The sequence below is a fragment of the Megalops cyprinoides genome, chromosome 11 (assembly GCF_013368585.1).
Source record: "Megalops cyprinoides isolate fMegCyp1 chromosome 11, fMegCyp1.pri, whole genome shotgun sequence".
Classification (NCBI taxonomy): domain Eukaryota; kingdom Metazoa; phylum Chordata; class Actinopteri; order Elopiformes; family Megalopidae; genus Megalops; species Megalops cyprinoides.
In genome coordinates, this window is record NC_050593.1 from 1,693,099 (window position 1) to 1,716,536 (window position 23,438).

Genomic DNA, 23,438 nt, shown 5'->3' on the forward strand with positions numbered 1-23,438 from the left:
GGTGCGTCTTCAGACCCCGTCTGAAGGAATGGGGTGATGGAGCTGTCCGTAGCAGGACAGGGAGTTTGTTCCACCGCTGGGGAGCAATGTTGGTGAAACGCTGATGTCTAGCAGAACGAGCACCTCCTGCCTTGACCATGCAAGGAGCGAGGCGTCCAGTTGCTGCCAAGCGCAGGGGTCGGGCTGGTGTGTAGGGCTGGATGAGTTCTTGGAGGTAGGCAGGGGCTGTCCTGTTGATTGCAGAGAAGGCGAGGGTCAGGGTCTTGAATCTGATCCTGGCAGCGACAGGAAGCCAGTGGAGGGATTTGAGCAGGGGAATGACATGGGAGAATTTGGGGATGTTGAAGATCAGTCGGGCAGCTGCATTCTGGATGAGCTGGAGAGGCTGGGTGGTGCAGGCTGGGAGGCCTGCGAGGAGAGCGTTGCAGTAGTCCAGTCGAGGGAGAACTGTGGCCTGGATAAGGAGCTGCGTCGCGTATGTTGTCAGGAACGGACGAATCCTCCTGATGTTGTGGAGGAGGAATCGGCAGGCCCGTGACGTGCAAGCAATGTGCTCCTTGAAGTCCAGGTTGCTGTAGAGTATGACACCCAAGCTCTTTGCTGACTGAGAGGATGGTATTGTGGTGCCATCGACGGTGATGGGGAAGTCTTGCAGGGGGGAAGGGCCGGCTGGGATGAAGAGCAGTTCTGTTTTTATCTCTACACAATTATACATTCCTACAGAATTACACATTCCTACACAACACTACATCCATACACAATAGACGTTAATTAGATTACATTACTGTCATTTAGCAGATGCTCTTATCCAGAGCAGTTGTAACATATGTTACAGTTTTCACTTGTCATGCTTTTGTATAGCTGGATATTTACCGTGACAATTCTGGGTTAAACAGAGCAGCAGTACCCCAGCGGTGAATCGAGCAAGCAGCCTTTTAGTTACAAGCCCTGCTCCTTACCACTATGTTACACATCCATACACAGTTGAGAGTTTATCTGAAATTTGGTTTCTCCAAGTTTTTGTTTGTTTGTTTTACTTAAACTTTATTTGAATTTGCAGCTGTGGTGTGACTTTATAATTGCAGTGTAAAAGATCTTGCAGTATCTTGCATAATTTTGCTCAGTTGTTGATCATAAGCCCCTCATCTGCTTAAGGAATCGATAGAGTGCAATGTGTAAAAACATTATTTATCTTGCATTTCTGACAGGCATCAAGTGTAGACAGTGGTGAAATTATTTACAGATGTTAATTCTGTGAAAGTTCCAGCTGCACATGGGTAATCTATTAACTGTCCAAGCAAATGTTGCCCATAAAGGCAGCATCTTGCACAATCTGCACTGTGCTAATAAATGTGGATCCCCTGAGCCGGATGGACCTGTGCTGGAGGAAACAGAATGGACTACTCTCACACTGCGGTGACTCGCTCAAAGGGGTTTGTGAAAGCAGACTTGTTTTCACCATGAACTGAGGTCCTCTGATTTGTATAAATTGCATTGTTCATTTTGAACCAATGGAGACTGTGTCGGAACATGCTGTGCTGGTCTTTTGTTCCTTGGAATGGGGGGAAGTGGGTGAAATCTCTTGTCCATGTTCCGTCATTAAATTGTTCTGTTCTGTCATGAAGAATTTGAACTCTAGAGAATTTTACTTGAACAGTCATGTGCAATGGTAATGAGTGACAAATGAATTAAGAAAGCATTAAAAGGTATTTTATCACTGAAGGAAAATACGGTAATAAGTTTCTTTTTCCTCATAAATTGATTGTGCAAATCGTATGGTGCTGGCCCACCAATGGAGGGAGTACCATCTAGTGTTCTAGACCTTTGCTTACAGTTTCAGTTCTCCAGTCTTGTGGAGCTTCCAGTAGACTGCAGTTTATCTCTATGTTCTCAGACATTGCAGTGGTTGTGAAGCTGTTTATAGAACATAAAACCATCCAAGCCACCTTTAAGCATCTCTCTGTGGTTGGGAGTCTGTATGACTGCTGTCTGCTGCCTCTGTAGACCTCCTGTTGGGAGGGATTTTGTTTTAAAGGAGCTATAGACTAGTTAATATGTAGAAAATTTGACATATGGTTTTATCTTATGCCATCTTATATGAATGCATCACTTTTTTGCGGGGGGGGGGGGGGGGGGGATTTTGCAATACAGAAAACACCATTGACTACAATGGAACGTGACTAATTTTTAATCCCAGAGAAAATTACTGTTGTGTTTAAAGCATGTGATTTGACAACACTGCACCAGGGGTCACAGAGATCAGAGTGTTAGCTAACAGTGGCCAGCAGGAAAGCATTGTTTCTACATACTAACAGTTGCAAACAGGGGCTGTTTGTGAGACAGGATGTTGCTAGGTAACAGTGGCTGTTTGTGGGACAGAAGGTTTCTAAGTAACACTAAGTGATCCTTTTGAAACAGGGTGTTGCTAGGTAACAGGGCTCTATTTGTGGTACATGGTAAGGTTGTTAAAAGTGATTTTTAAATTTTTTTCTGGGACATGATATTGCTAGGTAACAGTGAAGGTTTTTTTGTGGGACAGGGTTTTACTAGGTAACAGTAGCTGTTTGTGGGACAAGTTGTTGCTAGGTAACAGTGGCTGTTATGGTTTCTAGGGTTGTATTGAAAAATTCGAAGCTTCGTTCATTGAATTGGCATTCGATTGTGAAATTAACCGTTCGATTATTAGGATGGGTGCTCAGTTGCAGTTTTAAGGTTTTTGCTACTGTAATTTAGATGTTAAAGCAGCCTACTTTTTATCATCATTTAACAAACAACTTTGCCAATAAACTGTGGGGCGCCAAGTGTAACGGACCTTTGTTTCGTAGACGGAATGCCTTCGACACGCACAAATTTTTTACGAAACCATGTAACACCTTAACGCGTTTTGTCCATAAAAAACAACGCGCACACTTCAATATTTCGTGTCCATGAAATACTGAAGAGAGCGTGCACAGAAAACAAAACGGATGATTCCTGTCGTGCACTGAATTGACCGTTGTGCTTTTAATTTTGTGGACAAAAGAAACTAATTTTGTAGGAAAAAAAAAAGTAATTCTGTCCACGTAATAGATGTGTCACGGCTCAGGCAGGGACTCAGGTGCAGACAGGGAGCAGAGAGGCAGGATTGCCAAATCAGAATCCACAAAAATGAGGTCAAAAACAGGCGAAGTCGAAAACCAGGTAAGCACGGCAAACAAAAACAAAATCAGATCCAAAAAACACGGTCAGGAAGAACAGGGGATATGGGCAGGGCAGGGCAGGGCAGGGCAGGGCAGGGCAGGGCAGGGCAGGGCAGGGCAGGGCAGGGCAGGCTGGTAGCGTAACAGTGAAACTGAGACAAACTAGCAACGAGACGAGAAACAAGCAGGGAAGATATAGGGCAATGCTGATGAGGAGATGGGATGCAGGTGTGCAGGCGGGCAGGTGGAGACGATCAGGTAATCGGATGGGCGGCAACAGGGCGGAGAGCAGGGCAGGGTTGGAACACAGGGGAAAAACAGTAAACACGAGCACATGGACGGGGAAAACAAAAACAAACCGGCTAAGGTGCCGCAGTACTGACAAGATGTCCTAGGCCAGCATTTTTGCTTTTGTGGCATGAAATGCAGAATGCGCTATACTATCATCATCCCATGCCATCGAATGTTCATTTTGTCCACTTAACTGTTTTGCTATATTACTGAAAGTATGATATGCACTAAAGGGATTTAGCACAAATATATTCTGTGACTCCGCAGTTCCGGCATTCAAGACATTCCGCCCACGAAAGCAAAGGCTGCTTGAACTTTCGTAGACATTAGTGTTTTGCTTAAGTACAAAATTAATTATGTTCATAGGCAATGTAACTTAAGATATGATGTGCACGAAAGGGCTTTGGTCCAATACATTGCGTGAGTCAGCAGTTTACGGAAAGAATGTGTCATGAAAACGCACAGGAATAATTCCGCACACTAAAGCAAATGCTGGTTGAACTTTTGTAGACAAAACTGTTTGTTACATTCATTTGGTCACTTCCGAAATGCTGACCTAATTTCCACCTTTAAGAATACTTTAAATGTAAATCAAACATAACCAAAACATAACCCAGTCACATACTCTGTAACCCTAAAATACAGACATGAAACGTCTATACATAATCCTTAGTGGAGACTGTATAGACTTAGACAAATATGTACCACAGCATGCCAGGGAGGTGTAATGTAAAAGATACTCTCTAATTTGCCCAACAAGAACACAAATGCTTTGAGGTACCATAGCTCTTACAGAATGAGTCTTGAACACTGTGTGATTGCCATGATGAAAAAGAATTCAAGAAGTCTTCCTCACAGTTTCATCAGAATCGATTTGTCTTCCAGCCCAGTAAAGCTATTTTTCAAGTCCAGCAGCCACCCTAGCATTCAGGCATGTTCACAGAGGTTTAGTGCAGCGGGGGACACAGAGTAACATAGTGCACTGAAGATGGGAGACCCAGTGACATTGCCAGTGTCATACAATGCGTTTGCTACCTGGCATAGGAGAAAAAGGATACTGGCTAACATTGGGGGTTAAATGACAATGATGCAATCTTTCAGAAATGTGGGTGTATAGCCATAAAAGCAGCAAGCTGAATATGAGTATTATTCTGCAGGAAGATTTTCAGCTGTGAGAAAAATTAAATGTTATTTCCAATTTTTCATATGCATTCTTTTTCTATACTCTCTGTTATAGAGTTGTGATGATTAACTAAAAAACATGCTTTTTATCTTAATCTGGTTTAAATTTGTCTATTTGTGCCTATGTTCATTCAGTCGCATTTGCTTATAATGATTGTTGAAAGTGGAAATATCAAATTGAATATCGGCATTTCACTCTGGGAGAAATGGTAAAGGCTTTTTGAAATGGCAGATGGAGTTATCTGTCCTTTGTTCTTTGTGACCTCATAACAAAGTAGACAAATATAAAATGGAAAGCAGGTTTGTGATCAGATCCGGAAGTGGTTGTCATGGCCGCAAACACATTGCACCACTGAGTCTGTTTTCTGTAACACACCATTCCCTGTGGGTCTAACATGGCGCTGAACAGAACAGTAGACATGCTGGCCTTCCTAAACACTCCAGTCCCACATAAACACCAAATATTTTCATGTACTAGGAACTCATAATAACTATGTTGTTAATTAAATGGTTAGACCCCACATATTTATATCAATTTAGCACTATAAAATGGTCTGCAAATAAAGCAAAATGTGGTAACAGATAACTGATCTATTTAGGTACACTGTCACATAATTTAGATAATGTTTGGATGGAGGAATTCCTGCTTTGCCCTGTTGTAAGAATCAGCATTGAAGCCAAAAGGCCATAGGGTATTTTAACATTGGCTTATTTACATTGGGGGAGAGGGAAGAATTCTTTATTGTGAGGTTATCGTTTTAATTTTGTATGCTTTTCCACTTTTTTCACCTCCTTCTTAGGGTAGCAAAAAAATGAAAATCACGCCTCCATGAACTGTAATGGCACTCACACCCCACTCATGTAGTAACTCCCTTCTTTGTCCTGCAGTATAATAGAGTATAGAGGTAAAATGCATATACTGTACGCTACAGGCCTTTTTTCTTTTCATTCCCTGCCACCCATTTATAGAGCTGGTCCTTCACCCATTTCTTTGGCAGTTTAAGTTTCTTCACAATCTTAACAATTCTCTTCTTAACAATTTCTCTCTCTGAGTTTTGCCCCTTACACCTTTATCAAATATCCTACAGCCCACTGCGCACACCAGCAGAGCTCACTGCAGACTCCATTCTAGACCTGAACTTACTGGAGGGCTTCAGCCTTCAGCTGATAGCCCCAGGGTTCACATCAGATCTTGATATCTATCCGGTCTACATTGAGTGCAGATCCTTCATCCACCACAGCTCAGTAGTCCAGACAGTCAGATTTATGTGCATGAATTTCAGTTTCCACTTGATAAAATAATATCAACTAGATCAGAGTTCTGCATTTACACTACACTCTAATGAACAAGAAAGGGACCAGCTTGTGGCTGCTTGTAACCAGCTTGAGTCTCACCACTGTGAGTTTTGTCTTTAACTGTGAAGACGCTATGGCAGGGTGAAGCAGTCAGTCACTGAAGTGTGAGCTTTTCTCCATGTCTTTCTCATTACATCAACGAGTATACATTTAGTATGAACAAGGTGTATATTTTTCTCTTCAAAGTGCAAGATATTTGGCATGCATGTCTGACATGTCAGGGAATGGTTATGGAGAACCTTGCATTTGTGTTGCAAAAATTGTGACTCATCTGAAGCAATTATGTGGCTTTTTTAGTATGAATGACCTCAACTGTAATTGTCATTGTAATCAATGACCTGCATTATTTTGTCACTGAGAAAATAAGAAATGGCTATTCGTTTTCTATGTGAGATGTTTTTCACCTAATTTTTGGATAAAAATTTTGGATTGGATGTTTGTAATTTGCTATGTGATGTACCTACCCTATGGAATAAAAGTTTTCTGTGCCATATTAAAACAGACTGCAATGCATGCAAACACTGTATCCCTAGCATTTATGTTTACTGTGCTTTAGTGAGTGTCTTGTGTCTTGAGGAGAGGGTTATTGAGACACTGTGCCTACTCATGGAAATAGAGCTTTGGTGAGCTCACTAAGAGCATCAAGGAGCCTTTCTTTGTGCTGTGAAGAAGGAAGAGAGTCTGTCACCATGACAGCTGGGACAGCCTCACCAAACACTTCACATGTTTCTGTCAATGCTTCTCGCAAAGCCCATACATACACACATACTCACACATAAACATAAGGATACAAATAACACAAGCAGAAAACATGCATGGTATTCTCTACTGAAATACATAGTAGAGTGGACCTGGACCACTGTAAAATACATTATAATGCTGTAGCAAAGGGCGAGCGCAGTCACCCCACCCGGCCTTGAACCCGGGTCTACAGGGTACCAACCATGCGACTTTGACCGCGACGCCAAAGAGCCAGGCTCGTTGGTATGGCAGTCAGAACACATACTCAACCGTAGTGACGGTACTCTGTCACACTGCTCTCCCCTTCAGGAAGCGCACCCATGCGCTTCACGCACCATGGCATCCCTCACGCATTCACTTGCTGTATTTCTCCCATCCCAGGGTGCCCCACTTACCAGTTCTTCACCCATCTCTGGGGTCCCTCACACCGTGCTTCACCCATCTCTGGGGTCCTTCACACACCAGGGTTAACTGAACCTGGGGGTCCCTCATAAGGCTCACACAACAGGCACGCCTCCGATGGCCTCGCGGCAAGCCATCCCACTTCTGACACCATTTGTAGCAAAGGGCAAGAGCAGTCACCCCACCCGGCCTTGAACCCGGGTCTACGGGGTACCAACCATGCGACTTTGACCGCAACGCCAAAGAGCCAGGCTCGTTGGCATGGCAGTCAGAACACATACTCAACCGTAGTGACGGTACTCCGTCACAAATGCATTGAGGATTTTTTTTTAAATGAGTAACAGGCTGCAAGTTCCAGCAGTTGAAATTCAGCAGTCTCCTCCCTAAGAGCAGGGATTGTTTTGTTCAAATCTGTTTCACTCTCACAGAACATCTTGGTTTGTTTAAGGGATCTTCTTTCATTGATCTTAGAGACTATAAAAACTGGCACCATGGCTAAGTAGGATGTCCCTCCAGCTTTCTTAAACCCTTTTCCTAATAAGGAAACTTTCCAAAATACCTGTCCTGCTTTCTGGACTGGCCCCTTCCCTTCCCAGCTCTTAGTTATTTCCTCTTCTTGTCATCATGGCGTCTTCAGCACAGTGTTGTAGGTGTTCGGGGTTGGATAGAGAAGGCTGTGGATTAGGAATCAGGATTTTGTGTCTAAAATTCCTCAGATGGATGCCGTGTGGCCCGCATAAGCACAGCAGGGGTTGTTGCTTTCCCAGCTGCGTGTATTCGTTCCTCTCCAAATGGGTCAGACTGTGGATTGACAGTTATTGGACCCTTACTGATGGGCTGCTGAGGTCATGTGTTGTAACTTTTATTTTTAAAGCCAGAGAGCTGACTGGAATTAGACACATTAATGGGTGAGCAAAAAAGTGCGACATTTATCCTCACTAGCTACTGAAAAGTTTTAGTTTTAAAATGCAATTTCTGCTGCCCCACAAGCTTCTCATTAAGTAACATTAAGCAGAGCAAAAGGAGGTCTTTGTGTATTTAAATTCTATTTTAGTGAGCTTGTTTTATATGAGAGTGATGTGCTTGTAGAGAATATGTGAGATGGAAAAAGAAAGGCTTGTCTACTCCCTCTCGTGTCTCAACAGCCTTGGCAATGTTCGCCGCTTCTGATGGTTCTCCAAATTTCTCTTATGAAAAAAAAAGAAACATCCATGGGAGGGGGGGGGGGGTTCTGTCCCCATTTTGACTCAGTCCTTAATTTATACATAGTCAAAAATTAAGCAGGACATAGCAAAAAAGTTGTTAGTGAAAAAATAACTTCATTTCAGAGGAAAAATAAAAAATAAGCACATTTGCCAGCTACTCCCTGTACTTCCATTCTCTCTCCCTTTCAGAGATATTTACTGGTATGATAATCCAAGGTTTCAGTATTCAGTTATATTCTTCCATGACAATACAGCACAGATGACATGTTACAGAATATTTTCCTGTTCGACGCTCTAATGTTTGCATATCGAAAATAGGGTGGTAGTTATTGGTGCTTTAATATGAATGAGTAAATCTTTCATATCTGTTGTGTTTCAAGGCTCCTGCTTTTCCAGAGACGCCTGGCTCCGTATATGTTAGGTTTCAGTCCTGCTGTGCTTTAATTAGTTTTTGTTAAGGTCTTCATTAAATACTGATTTTAGTTTTACATCCTCTGTCAATTCCCCACAGCAAGCTCTTTGACAGAGTTTCCTGAAAGTGTGCCTGTGCTGACTGAAAACAAAGGAAATGTGGTGTCTTTGTCCCCACGGGCAGATTTATATATCTTAGGTCTCTAGTGCTTCACTGACTATGGACCTAATTCAGTCCTGCAGCTTTGCAACTTGAACTGTGTGTGTGTGTGTGTGAGAGAGAGAGAGAAAGAGAGAGAGAGAGAGAGAGAGAGAGAGAGTTTGTGTGAAACATGCAGTGCCCTTCCACATCAGTCAGATGCACACTGATGTGAGCTTATCTGTTTTCTCCACAGGGTGACTTCACCTGGAACAGCATGTCAGGGCGAAGTGTACATCTGAAGCCTGTGCCCATCCAGAGTCTCTCAGAGCTGGAGCGGGTTCGCCTGAAAGAAGTGGCCTTTAATCGCCTGCAGCAGGACTATGACCTGGGCTGCCAGATTGCCATTCCTAAAGGTACACAGACCAGCAAATCAAACACCCACCTTGTCAATTGCAGTCTCAGAATGCATAACAAGCTGCCATTGATTTTTGTAAAGCATAAAGTAGAGAAGGGAGTATTAGCTATGAGCCATTTGAGCACCACATTCACACTGATACTGTCATACTGTCATACAGTGAGGCAAGTCTCATTTTCTGCACACCTTTTACCAACCCAGTCACTGATTGGGAGGTGGTGTGAATATGACAGTGATGGTGTGAGTATGAGAGTGGGTGTGGAAGCGGAATGAGTGAGAGTGGGAGTGGGAGCAGAAGTGGGTGGGCGAATGGAACAATTATTTGGAAAGCCTGGATGCTGAAGAATGTTGCTTCATTCCCAGTGTGAGAGATAAAGTCTGTCACTAAAATGCCGTCCTGTCTTTTTCTGTTATTTTTTCACAAACATCTGTTCATCATCGCAGTCATCGACATGCTGTTCATATGCATTCAGTAATCAGTGCAATGCATTTCTGAATCCATTGATCCTCACTGGAGCTAACGCTGACATGTAACACAGCAAATTATTGCATGATAACTATAATTCAATAAACTGTGTCACACTGCAGGGGGTGAGGAAAAAGATGAAAAGATGAAAAGTGATATATGAACTACTGTGCCTTGGTTTGCCCTTGGCTTTCAACTGTTTGACTGATTTTAGTTCTCCAGGTCTTAGATGGCCAGGGGACCTGTTTGCTTTCATACTGCAGAATCTCCTGAAATCTTACAGTCTAAGCTTGAACTCCTGACTCTGACAGGGAATGCTTGCTAACATGACTAACTAACATGCTATACGTTTTTTCTCAAGGATATACACCCCATACTGTTTAAGGAGTCATTTCATGAAATATACATTAAAACAATCAGCCTAAATTAAGTTTAAATGACAGTTGATGTTTGTCTCTGCATCTTCCTACTGTGAAGTTGTTTCATTCAAACTTGAAGTAATATATTGTGATAGTTTTAATATATGCTCCATGTTTAAATGGGAATTTTCATTTTAGTGTGAGAAGCTCCTCTGCAGTGCTTTAACTCCCTGTTTTCAGAGGAATGTAATCACCCAGTACAGAAATCACGCTACTTCTTAAATTCATGTTCTACATCTCCATTCATAAGTAGTAATACATTTGTAACTTGTTTGATAAATATATATAAACACACCTTACATAAATGTGATAACCAGCCCATCAAATAAATAGAAAAATTCTTCATGCTCTATGTTTATGGTTGTCATGCAGTATATGTGCATGCTTTAAGACTGTGGATTGTGGAGTGGCTGTGAAATGTTTCTGAAGTGGATTAGAATATAACATAACTGACCAATTCACTCCCTCACCAGCTTCTGCATAACGGCATTTAATTCTCATTTTATACTCCTGACCATTCAATAGTTTTGATGGCTGTTATTGTGCAGAGACTTGCTGCATATCTTAGCAGTGGAGAGCTTTATGGGCCTCATGGTACAAAGCACATCTGTTTCCTGTCAGACCTGCTCTGTTTTACATGCCCCCCCCCTTTTAGAGCTTTTAGAGCAGAGAGAGGCACTCCACTATCGCATGGCCACACACTCTATAAACCATTGCCACTGCATGGCTACTCCCTCTCCTCCTAGAAAACATATGGCCACGCTGTCTAGAGTCTCCTTTCTTGCTCTAAAATGAAGAATATCTTATGGTGATGCCATCACCACAGTCTAGCTACACCCTGTGTAGAACACTGTCACAACATGACCATGCGTTCTAGAGAACACCTCCACAGCATGGCCACACCCTTTAGAGAACACCTCCACAGCATGGCCATGCCTTCTTGAGCAGACCGCCACAGCATGGCCACACCTTCTAGAGGACAATGCCACAACATGACCATGCCCTGTAGAGAACACTGCCATGTACTGCTGCTGAATTTCACCCAGTGTGTTCTTTGGACCCCTGGGCATGATAGTACTCAGCTGTCGGGAAGTCTGATGCAAATCCCTGCTCAGTGAGGAATTCAAATGATCAGTGAATCTGCAGGTGGTAGTGGTGTGAAAGACAGGTGTGCTTTTGTCCCATTTTAGTTGAGACCCAAATCAAACAGGAGACATTGCATACCCAAGCATCCTGTCTGAGAGTACTTCACTTTATCATAACACAGTCCCTCACAGTCACATAGTGTAGTTGGCTATAAATTAAGTAGGGATCACATTCCAGACCATCTACAGCTCTCTGCTGAAGATTTACTGTAGGTCTTATTTGACTTTTTTATTTCTGTTCCTTTACTGTGTGGGGATAAATGTCTTGGTCACTCCTTTAAGATTTTGTTGAGCTTTTTAGTTAGATTGTATTTCCTTATGCTGCCGGTTTTGTTGTCTTTTGTTGTATATATCTTTTGGTCATGGTTGCTTAAAATGGCGGCAATGCACAGGTTATAAATAACTAAAACTCTGTTAGAGGGATTCAGGTGCTGGATAATTGTGCAGGAAGGAGGAGACATGAGGTTCTAATTCTTAAATAACCAGCAGGGATGAACCAGTTCTCAGAATTCAGTGCTTTCATGTTATATCTAAGTGTGTGAGAGACAAAATATAGCATGCAGGATTTGTTGGGCACCTAGAGTAGAAAATATAACACAAGTGTTTGGTTTCATCTTTTTGAGCACTGTAAATTCTCTTAGAAATAACCAGTGTACTTTCCTGTGGTTCATTTTCAAGTACTCACTAACCATTTATGAAAAGTGAGTGTTTACGGTTCCAAACAGATGTATTATATTGGAATATACTTTAAATAGATGTGTTGTTTATATAATATGTAATATACTGTACATATTTAAAATGATAATTGTACTCTACTGATAAATGTCTTTCATCTTTTTAATGTTAAAATTAAGATGTGGAAATAGTTAAAAGACACTGGTTTAAAACAGAAGATGTTAGTTGTTTCAGTCCCTGTCCTAATGTTGTTGGGTTGCACAGATTTCCCATCACTTGTCAAGGCTCAGGCAGGGACTCAGGTGCAGACAGGGAGGCAGGAAGCACAATGGATGTTTGTTAAATCCAAATCGGAATCCACTAAACAAGGTCAAAACAGGTCAAAAAACCAGGTAAGCACGGCGAACAAAACCAAAAACGGATCCAAAAAACGTGGTCAAGAAGAACAGGCGAGATCGGTGAAACAGGCAGGCAGAACAGGACAAAACGGCTGGTAGCGTAACAGGGAAACTGAGATGAACTAGCATTGAGACAAGAAACAAGCAGGGAAGATATAGGGCAATGCTGATGAGGAGATGGGATGCAGGTGTGCAGGCAGTCAGGTGGAGACGATCAGGTAATCAGATGGGCGGCGACACGGCGGAGAGCAGGGCAGGGCTGGAACACAGGGGAAAAGCAGTAAACAAGAGCATATGGACGAGGAAAACCACAACAAACTGCCTAAGGTGCCGCAGTACTGACATTACCATCTTGCCAAATGTAGCAGTAGATTAGAATATGAGCAGTCATGGACATCAGACATTCCCCGTTATCTCATTAGCTTCTGTACAAAGCCTTCAGCATGACTACGCCTACTCAGAGGTATGATCTATGCTGCAACCTCAACAGAACTGTGAGTGGTTTAATGAACCCTGAATAACTGAAGATGGATTATGAGATGTGTCTCTTGGCTGTTTTGGCTGATGTACAACTGATAGTTGCATTCTTAGCGCAGATGTTCATCATAATTAATAATGAAGTGTTAGTTCAATTAAATAACTGAAGTGTATATGTGAAGTATATATATATATATATACACTGATGAGCCAAAACCTTATGACCATCTGCCTAATATGCTGTTGGTCCTCCGTGTGCCACCAAAACAGCGCTGACCCACCGAGGCATGGATTCTACAAGACCCCAGAAGGTGTCCTGTGGTATCTGGCACCAAAACAGTAGCAGCAGATCCTTCAAGTCCTGTAAGTTGCAAGGTGGAGCCGCCGTGGATCGGACTTATCGGTCCAGCACATCCCACAGATGCTTAATCAGATTGAGATCTGGAGAATTTGGAGGCCATGGCAACACCTTGAACCCTTCATCATGTTCCTCAAACCATTCCCCAACAATGTATGCAGTGTGACAGGGTGCATTATCCTGCTGAAAGAGGCCACTGCCATCAGGGAATACCATTACCATGAAGGGGTGTACCTGGTCTGCAGCGATGTTTAGGTAGGTGGAACGTGTCAAATTGACGTCCACATGAATGGCCGGACCCAGGGTTTCCCAGCAGAACATTTACCAGAGCATCACACTCCCTCCATCTTCCCACAGTGCATCCTGGTGCCATCAGTTCCCCAGATAAACGGTACATACAGTACGTACACGGCCATCCACATGATCAAAAAGAAAACGGGACTCATTGGACGAGGCAACCTTTTTCCACTGCTCCAAGGTCCAGTTCCGACGCTCGTGTCCCCATTGTAGGCGCTTTCAACGGTGGACAGGGGTCATCATGGGCACTCTGACCGGTCTGCGGCTACGCAGCCCCATACGCAGCAGGGTGCTATGCACTGTGTGTTGTGACACATTCCTCCCGTAGCCATCATTAAAATTTTCTGTGACTTGTGCCAAAGTAGACCTTCTGTTGGTTCAGACCAGACGGGATAGCCTTCGTTGCTCATGTGCATCGATGAGCCTTGGGCACCCAACACCCTGCCGGTTTGTGGTTTGTCCCTCCTTGGACCACTGTTGGTAGGTACTCACCACTGCTGACTGGGAGCACCCCACAAGCCTTACCGTTTCAGAGATGCTCTGACGCAGTCGTTTGGCCATAACAATTTAGCCCTTGTCAAAGTTGATCAGGTCTTTACTCCTGCCCATTTCTCCTGCACCCAACACATTGATTACGAGAACTGATTGTTCGCTTACCATCTAATCTACTGTGACGGAGTGCCGTCACTATGGTTGAGTGTGTGCTTTGACTGCCACACCAACAAGCCTGGCTCTTTGGCGTTGCGGTCAAAGTCGCATGTTTGGTACCCTGTAGACCCGGGTTCGCCCTTCGCTACATCTACCCAGACCTTGAAATGTGCCCTTGTTTGGAGATGATCAACGTTATTCGGTTCACCTGTGAGTGGTCATAATGTTTTGGCTCATCAGTGTATATATATACTTCATCTCCCAGTTTCTCCCAGATCCCCAGAGTTTCTGTTATATGGAGTGCATGTGAATGGATGAATGTCTTTGTAACTAAGTTTTTACATCAGAGATTTGAGAAGTGCTTTGAGAAGTGTTTGAGAAGAGACCATTCCTTGTAGACTCCTGATTCCAGCAAAGGCATTTCCGCAAGTATTTACCCATACAGACATTATGGCTGTTAGAAACAAATGTCTTTGACATGTGATTAATATAAATGGAATGTAAATCACTGGTTCCACTAGGTTTTGACTGTGCAAATTAATGACTCTAACACATTGGCTGTAAAAATACTTTGTGAATCTTGCCAACTGGCAAGGTGTGGGGCTTCTTTAGCTGCTAGTTAACTGCAGATATGCCACCTGCATGGTGAATATCTGAAGCTTATCTAACTAAATTTGTTTCTAACCTTAAAAGTAACAACAGGAAAAAAGGGATGTTTCTGATCTCATTTATAGTTGTTAGTTTTTGGTTTGATTAGCAGACCTCTTTTATCCAGAGTGACTGGCTGTATGGATGTACATTTATACATCCATTTGTAGGGCTGGATGGTAAATGAAACAATTAATGTTAAGCACTTCGCTCAAACGGAAAATGGCAGTGGTCGACCTAAAATTCAGACCTGTAACTTTAGAGCTCCAAACACCTCTTTCACCACCAGCCAATCCCTACATACCCCCCCCCCCCCAGAACCTACATCACTCCATACTCTATACTGTTTCCCTGCTGCAGGAGTTAATGGCCCTCTCTGCAAATCAGTGTAAACCAGCCAAAGCAGAACAAAACAGTTCAGTGTCTTGCTATGTATGCTGTCTAGAGCATCCGGCTATGTTTGATCCCAGAGAGAAACCCTTTTTATGGAAGCAGATATGTTATAGCTGGGACCCTTTCTTAGATCACAGGCAATTATACTCACTGGGAAAAGAAAGTAAAATACTGTGCATGTATGTATGTGTGTGTACACAGAGATATAAGATATTTCTTTAAGATCTCATAAGGTTAATAGAACTATTTTTATTTACAAATTTTTTTTCTATGAATCATTTGGCATGATTCATCCTCATTATGAAAGGTATGGTGTGCAAAGACAGCATGTTACTGTTTAGCTATTGATCTGTGGACAGATGAATAGATTATTATCCTGTCCTGCGCAGGGTGGAGGTGGGAGGTATGAAATTTGATATTCCATTTCTTCAACTCAAAAATCTACGTTATTGAATAATTCTGAATCAGATCATTTACAGTTTGGATGGTTTTTAGGCGTTAGGCTTAACAATAAAATAAAGTCTCCTTTCTTTGTCCAATATAGAAATATGTATTTGCTGATGATTTTTGAATGGATACTATAAATGTATTTGTCCCCCTGCTTTTCGAAGATGAATGATATACATACTGTGCATAGATTCAGTGTTAACGTGACTACATGGACAGTAGAAAAGTGTTGATGATCTTTTCCTCTTTTTCAGATGGACAGAAGCGTAAAAAGTCATTAAGGAGGAAGTTGGACTCTCTAGCGAAGGAAAAAAACAAAGACAAAGGTATTTTTCCCACACAGTGATTTTGCAGTCACCTCACTGAAAGAGGAATAGATGCTGAGATGTTGATAGTCTGCCTTGTTGATAGTCTGCCTTGTCATTCATATTCATGTAATCAACACTGTTGCTAGGTTACTAGATGAAATGTGGACATTAAAACACACACACACACACACTCACGAGTTCCACACTGAAGTTTTGAGATTCGTGAACATGGTCAGGGCTATTCAAATAATGATGACCCAACTGTTCTAAGGATGGTATGTCCCTTTTTCATATTCCTATTAGAATGACTCATCATGGAAACACATGAGAGAAACAGAAACTTGTTCTCATACCCTTGGTGGAATTATGTGTCAACAACACAGATATTTTTGAAGCCGTATTATGAAAACTGGAGTGACACCCTGTAAATGGACATAGTTCAGATGCAATTAGTATGCAGAGGAAAGAAGATGTGAGGCAGTAACAAATCCAGAGGATTTAAGGGGAAGGTAGAAAGTGCAATAAGAGACAGAGTACTCCATGTTTTTGTGCCTGTAGCTGGATTGCTCTGGGTATTTGTTTACTGTTGGTGTAGCATGAGTTTACTATGGCAGAATTACTCTACAGATAAGCAATGCAGACTTTCTATCATACTGTGGAATGTGGAATGTGAAGTATAACGTTACCCATGAACATGAAACTGTCAGGAGAGTACCATGCATGTTATGGTTCTTTGCCTGGTCTGGGTTTTTATGATTCCTTTCCTCACTCAGGACCAGACCAAAGGCAGATAAGATCAGTCAACAAATACACACACATAGCAGGCAAGAGGGCGAATGGCCTTCCACCATAAATACCCCTAAATCAGTGACTTCAGGTCACATGCCCACTTAAGATAAGCAGCCATTGCTTTAAGAATTGCAAGAAGTTACCTAGAACCCAATCAGATACTTTAAAATCTCAAACTAATGATTGCCAGTTTGGATTTACATTTGATTTTGCCAGATAAAAGCGGAAGTAGGACGTGGTACGCCAACTTTGTGTATTGGTAAGCATTAATCTGCCCCTCAGATGCAGAATCCTTGGCTAAACGTTGGCCGCAGTCATGTTTGGTTTAATCTGAAAGAGGTTAGGTACCAAATACTTCTAATTTAATATTAAAGAGCGCTGCTTCAGCCAATCTTAAAGATACTTCTTAAAAACAATAACATCCAAACAGGCCACAACTGCAGAGGGTTGCCTTCTCCCCCTTCTCCCCTTCCTGAGCACAATCAGCGTGTGTGTGTGTGTGTGTGTATTAGAGCTGGGGAAAATAATCGTTTTTACAATGTATCGCGATGCGAAAGTGAAAGATTCTGCAGCGATGCAGAAAAAGAAAATAATCAATTCTTAAAAACTGTAATTAACCCTTTCGCGCGTACGGTCACACTGGTGTGATTAGCTGTTTAGCGCGTATGCTAAAACTGGTGCGATTAGAACTAGGGACTAGTTCTAAGAACTAGGGTTGGCCGATGGCTGACAGACATCACAATGTTGAGCCGGCATCATGATTTAAACCAGACACAGACAGTTGGGCGCATTCTGCCACACACACACTATAATTCCAGTGTCTCTGCTGTAACTGTAACTTGAGCCGTAGAACTGATGAACATGTATTTCAAGGAGTGTCAGCCAGAGAGCGCAAAAATGAAGGATGGGTTTATTCTAATTATTATATTAGCTCCTTGTGCCTGATTTAAAGGAAAAACAGCTTATTTAATCACACTATACTGCCCAGTGAAAGCAAGTTTTAATTTTGGCACACACATAAAAATTATTTTTAAATCTGCCTGGTTTGCAGTTACCTCAGTAAATCAAGGACAAAAATCAATGAATTATTAATATTGTAATGACTAGAGGAAACTCTTGCTGATTTTTAGCATTATTAAGCTTCTCATAGTTTTCAGTTAGCATTTGCTATATTTTTTAATGTTAAATCACTGTCTCCTCAAAGCTAATATTAGCTAGAATTTTTCCAATCTAGTGTTCTAATCGCACCAGTTTTAGCATACGCGCTAAATGGCAAACTACACCGGTGTGAAAGTATGCACGAAGAGGTTGAAAAAAAAACTTAAACAGTGGATTTTCTTGAACTTTAAATATAATTCAACTGAAAAACAAATAACCATAACTGCTAATTTACAATGCACTATAAACAAAAATGTTTTGTGTTGCTGTTTACATATACCTTGTGGTAATTTTACTTGAAAAAGATTTTTATGTTGTATGACTTCATATGATTTTTGAAAACAGCTGTTAAACAAACAGTTGAAAACTAAAAACAGTTCAAATCTGAGGGCTTGTATTCTTGTATTAAGAAAAAAAAAACATGGATGACAAGATGCATTGTGATGCATCGAGAATCTTTTTGTAATCGAATCGCTACCCTTTGAATTGTAATCAAATCGAATCGTGAGACCAGTGAAGATTCACACCTCTAGTGTGTATGTGTATCTACATCTACATTGATCACTTACCCTTTTATACCCCACAGTTAATTGTACCCTCATGTCATGGGTAAAATGTTGGAAAACCCAGTGCTGTGTGATAATGTGTATTCCTCAATATAGCAGCAAAACCACCATTTTACCAGTTCCTCTCAGCCAACTCTCTCCTCTCAGCCCATGCCTATTAATGTTTGGTGTCATTGCGATGCTCATGAAGAGCTGAATGCAAAAATGATAATCTCAAAAATATATCTGGTATTTCCAGATGTTGGGATCTGAGGCACAAAATTAAGTCTTGAAGAAACTTCCAGGCACTCCCCCACCATAAAATTAATTATGCGTGGGTCAGGGAGGTGGAGAGAGCTTCTTCTTAAGTCAGGCCTAGAACAGGCCTCTTGGCTCAGTTTTTGCGGCACAGTTTCTGCTTATGCTCAGTTTTTGCCTATGCTCAGCCTTGATGCTCAGCCAGCTCAGATAGGCGCTCAGTCATCTGTTCAGTCATCCAGTCTGTGGCTCAGTTTCTCCTGCAACTTTGTGGATTTTTCCTTTTGGAGTTTTGCTGCTATTGTGAGTGGTTCCTGTGTTCTTCCTTAGGCGAGGTAAACAATTGGCTTGGGTATTTTCCCTTCACGCATCCATTCATCCATTCTGTGATCCATCTGTGTTGTTGTTTTGTTAATGTCTTTATGTAATTAAGTGTCTGTTAAGGTAGTGGACCAGGTCTGTAGCCCAGACTCAATAAACCTTTTTAATCTATTCCAATGGTGATTGCATGATTCTAACAAAGGTTGATCCACCAGACTGCTCCTTTCCTATCAATGAATTCGGCAATTTAATTGATAATTAATATCTTTAATAATAATTATTAAATTAAATCAATTGTTTTAATTATTTTACATGTTGGTTAAGTGAGGAGTTTTAGTAATTGGTGTCATTTGTGTTTGGTATTCAGAGTGCCGGACAATAAACAAGGGCATCAATTTCTAAGACCGCTGGGTTCAGACCATTTAATATTTATTAAATTCTAACTTCCCCAACAAAACCCTTGAAACATCCAACCTTAAACATTCAGCATCTCAAAATGTGATAGACTGGAGACACTGATATCTCCCACACTGCCAGTGATAACATCACTATTAGTTTTTCCAGTGTGAGTGGCTAAAGACATCTATTGGGGGCAGGGGTGGGGGTTGGGGCTGGGGGGGTTAACACAGGGCCTGTGGGATTGTAATATTCTTCTGCAGACCTTTGTTCTTACACAGCTGGGCATGTAGTATCACACGTTGGCTGAGCGAGGCCACTGAAAGCAGAAAATGAAGTCTTTCGCATGTTTCACTGAAGCTATGCTGCCCTCACTGTACCAGGCATTCTCAGCTGTTTGTACCAGCATAACAAGGAGCGAAGACATATAGCATGTCCAGCACCCATCTTTAGGGAATAACTGCAGGCCCAACCCCTCGCAATAATGTGTGCAGGAATGCGAGTTTCACCGTTGGGTGGCCACAGAAAGAACAATAACAATCTGAGATTCAGCCATTGGTGTCTGATTTGGTAGGCAAGATTCAGCCTGGTTCCCTCTTTTCTTAAGGATTAGTGATTCTAGAAGTGCTTCTGATCCCTCCCTGTGTGTGTACTGTCATGTTTTTGTTGAATGACAAACTGACTCAAGGTCTGCTCCACATTAGGTACAAGGATTCTGCAAGACAAGCAAGACCTTAATCAAATAGGTAACTTAAAACTGCAATCAGTTTAAATAATCAATTTATATCCCCTTTTTTCCATTATCCTTGCATTGCCTTTGTTTCATAAATTTTTATGAATTGGTTTGATTTATCAGTCAAAATGTTTGCGCAGAGTTCCAGTGCTTGATAAGCAATTTTAACACATTTATCAGGGGGCTCTCTTTCTTACAGGTGCTCTGATATCTCTGTTGTAACCCATTCAAGCAACTGACTACGGATCGGCAGCAGAAATTGTGTAAAATGTAATTAAAGATTAGAACAACCTGGAAATACCCCCTCTACCTAATTAGCCGAATTAATGGGGGAAAATGCAAAAGGCTGATAGGACAGATTCCATTGGTCCCTCTGACCAGTTTAACCAGCTGTTTATTGTGTTTGGTGTAAAAGTAAACACAGATTTTGAGCTCCTAGACTGAGGAATCTATCTGTAGGTGTGTCAGTGTAGCATAGTGATAAGGAGCAGGGTTCATAACTGAAAGGTTGCTGGTTCAATTCCCTGTTAGGACCCTGCTGCTGTACCCTTAGGAAAGGTACTTAATCCAGAGTTGTGTCAGTAAATATGCAGCTGTATAAATTGATAACATTTAAAAATTGTAAGCTCTGTAAGTTGCTCTGGATAAGAGTATCTGCTAAATGGCAATAATGTAATGTAATACAATGTATCTTGACATCAGCATGTTGTGTAGAGTGCTGAGAATCATGGGAAGTCTCAATCAATGAGATCAGGAAAGGCCTTCACTCAATAGTAAATTGAATGTGTAGTAGTGTACTACAGCTGCAGAGAGCATGAATAGAATAGAATAGAATACAATAGAATGCCTTTATTGTCATTGCACATTGTTGTACAACGAAATTTGCTGTGCAGCCCCTGACACGGTACATATAAAAAAAATATAAAAATATAGTAAAAATGAATAAATAGAATAAAAAAGGGGTGTATCAAAAGTTACTGTTGTATATTGTAGCTATGCTATTGCACCGTGTAGAAATATTATTGCACTGTGCCAAAAATGTACCACTGTACCAATATTATTGCACTTTATAAACATTATTGCACGTTATATACAGATTAGTATGGGAATACTATTCCAGTTGTGTGGGGGTTTATGATGATGCTGGGGGGTGGGGGGTGTGGTAGGGGGGTCAGTGTTTTATGGAGTTCAGTTCAGTAATGGCTCTGGGGTAAAAGCTGTTTTTGAGCCTGGAGGTGCAGGTCTTTAAGGCCCTGTAGCGCCTTCCAGATGGCAGCAGAGAGAAAAGGTGATGGCAGGGGTGAGTTGCATCCCTCAGAATTCTGCTGCCTCTGCAGAGGCAGTGTGATCTGAAGGTGACTTCCAGTGAGTGCAGGGGGAGTGCAGTTATTTTCTGGGCCGTGTTTATGACTCTCTGGAGAGCTCTCCTGTCTGCTGCTGTGCAGTTAGCATACCATGCTGTAATACAGTATGTCAATATACTCTCAACAGAGCAGTGGTAGAAGGACACGAGCAGCTCCGCGGACAAGTTGGTCTTCCTAAGTGTCCTCAAAAAGTAGAGCCGGTGTTGAGCCTTCTTGACCAGAGCAGTGGAGTTGATTGTCCATGTGAGGTCCTCTGTGATGTGGTTTTCTATAAACTTGAAGCTGGAAACCCTCTCCACCACTTCTCCTTTGATGTTTAGAGGAGAGAGGTCCTCGTGGTTTCTCCTGAAGTCTATGATGAGTTCTTTAGTTTTTTTGATGTTCAGTGATAGGTTGTTTTCTGTGCACCATCCTGCCAGTCTGCAGACTTCATCTCTGTGGGCTGTCTCATCCCCGTTTGAGATCAATCCCACCACTGTTGTGTCGTAATTGCGTAAACAAAAAAAAATGTCTGACCAGGTAAATTTTCATCAGCAACAGGCTTACACCCCAGTGCTGATGATCACATGACATATCAGTTGTTTATGATGTAAATCTGGGTGAGCTGTTAAAAGCCAGGAACAAAGAGGAATCTAAAGCAGATGTGATCCGTTTGTACACATAGTATTATGCATACTCATCATGTCTCATCCCATACCCATTAACATGGTGTGTGAAATTATGGGACATGAATAACCAATGATATGAATAATCAGAAAAGGTGTCCATTGCACACCTTTGAGTCAGAGAAAGAAGCCAAACAATATCTGAATTTGTAATTATATTAAGCATCATTTACAGAAAAATGGCAATGAAATATTCCTTGATCAAGGTTGACAGTTGTGTTTAGTCGTTGCATGCTTCATATTAAATTAGAGAGTTTTGCAGTTTCAAGGAAAATTATTTGTGAATAGAACAGTAGTCTAACGCCCTTTTGCTCTGCTTCCTCGGATAGGAACTCTACTTCCTTTGCTTTACCTTGGATGAGTCACCTAACCCTTTTGTCTCTCTATCTCTCCCCCTCCCAACTCCCCTCACTTTCTCTTTCTCTCCCTTTCTCTCTAATCCTCCAACCTACCCCCTGCCTCTCTAACCCTCCCTCTGTTCCCTCTCTAACCTTCCATCCCCCTTTCCCTCTCGCTCTCCCTCTCACCCTCCCTCTCTCTGTAGAGTTTGTTCCGCAGGCCTTTGGTTTGTCGCTGTGGCAGGTGATAGCGAACGATCGCTCTCATAAGCAGAGGCAGGAGTCCCAGCGTGGGGAGCACAGGGACCCCACAGACCTGGTCTCGTCCATCTTGCAGTTTGCCATTAAGAGGCCCAACAAGGAGCTCTCCAGCAGCACCTCCTCCCTCAGCTCCACCTCCGAGACTCCCAATGAGTCCACTTCACCCAACACACCCGAACCAGCCCCTCGTGCCCGCCGACGGGTGAGAGTTACCCCATTCTTCTGTCTCTCATATCTCCCTCTGTACTCCTGTTGTCTCTGACTCCTTCCTCCATCATCCCTCCACCTCTCACCCAGTCCTTCTCTCACCCCTGCAGTCATGGGCATTCAAAGCTATTGGGGTCTGTCAGAACCGTCAACAGGATTAGGTATAGAAAATTTACCACAATGCCTTTGTTCAACGTCAAGAAAGCAATTTATACTAATCAGCTGGGTTGTAAATAAACTACACTAAGTTAAATAGGCTAAGTCCCTTCACTAGAACTAAAAGACACATTTTCCTTGATTAATTTTATTAACATCCAGGAAGTATTTATCTTATTTAGCAAATCTGGATGATTTACAGAAAACTAAAGCGTATTCTTTTTTTCTTGTTTTGATGGTCATG

At 42.0% G+C, this 23,438-nt stretch overlaps 1 protein-coding gene across 4 annotated transcripts in view; it reads left to right on the forward strand.

Annotated features, from left to right (window-relative positions):
- The window catches only part of LOC118785488 (rho GTPase-activating protein 6-like), a 118,417-nt gene that overhangs the window by 75,902 nt on the left and 19,077 nt on the right, over positions 1–23,438 (forward strand). For all 4 annotated transcript variants that reach the window (XM_036540174.1, XM_036540173.1, XM_036540170.1 and 1 more), the window contains exons 2-4: positions 9,163–9,322; positions 15,950–16,021; positions 22,777–23,033. In XM_036540174.1, coding sequence (XP_036396067.1) covers positions 9,184–9,322; positions 15,950–16,021; positions 22,777–23,033 — 468 coding nt within the window. In that variant the 5' untranslated portion in view covers positions 9,163–9,183. The remainder of the gene's footprint in view (positions 1–9,162; positions 9,323–15,949; positions 16,022–22,776; positions 23,034–23,438) is intronic.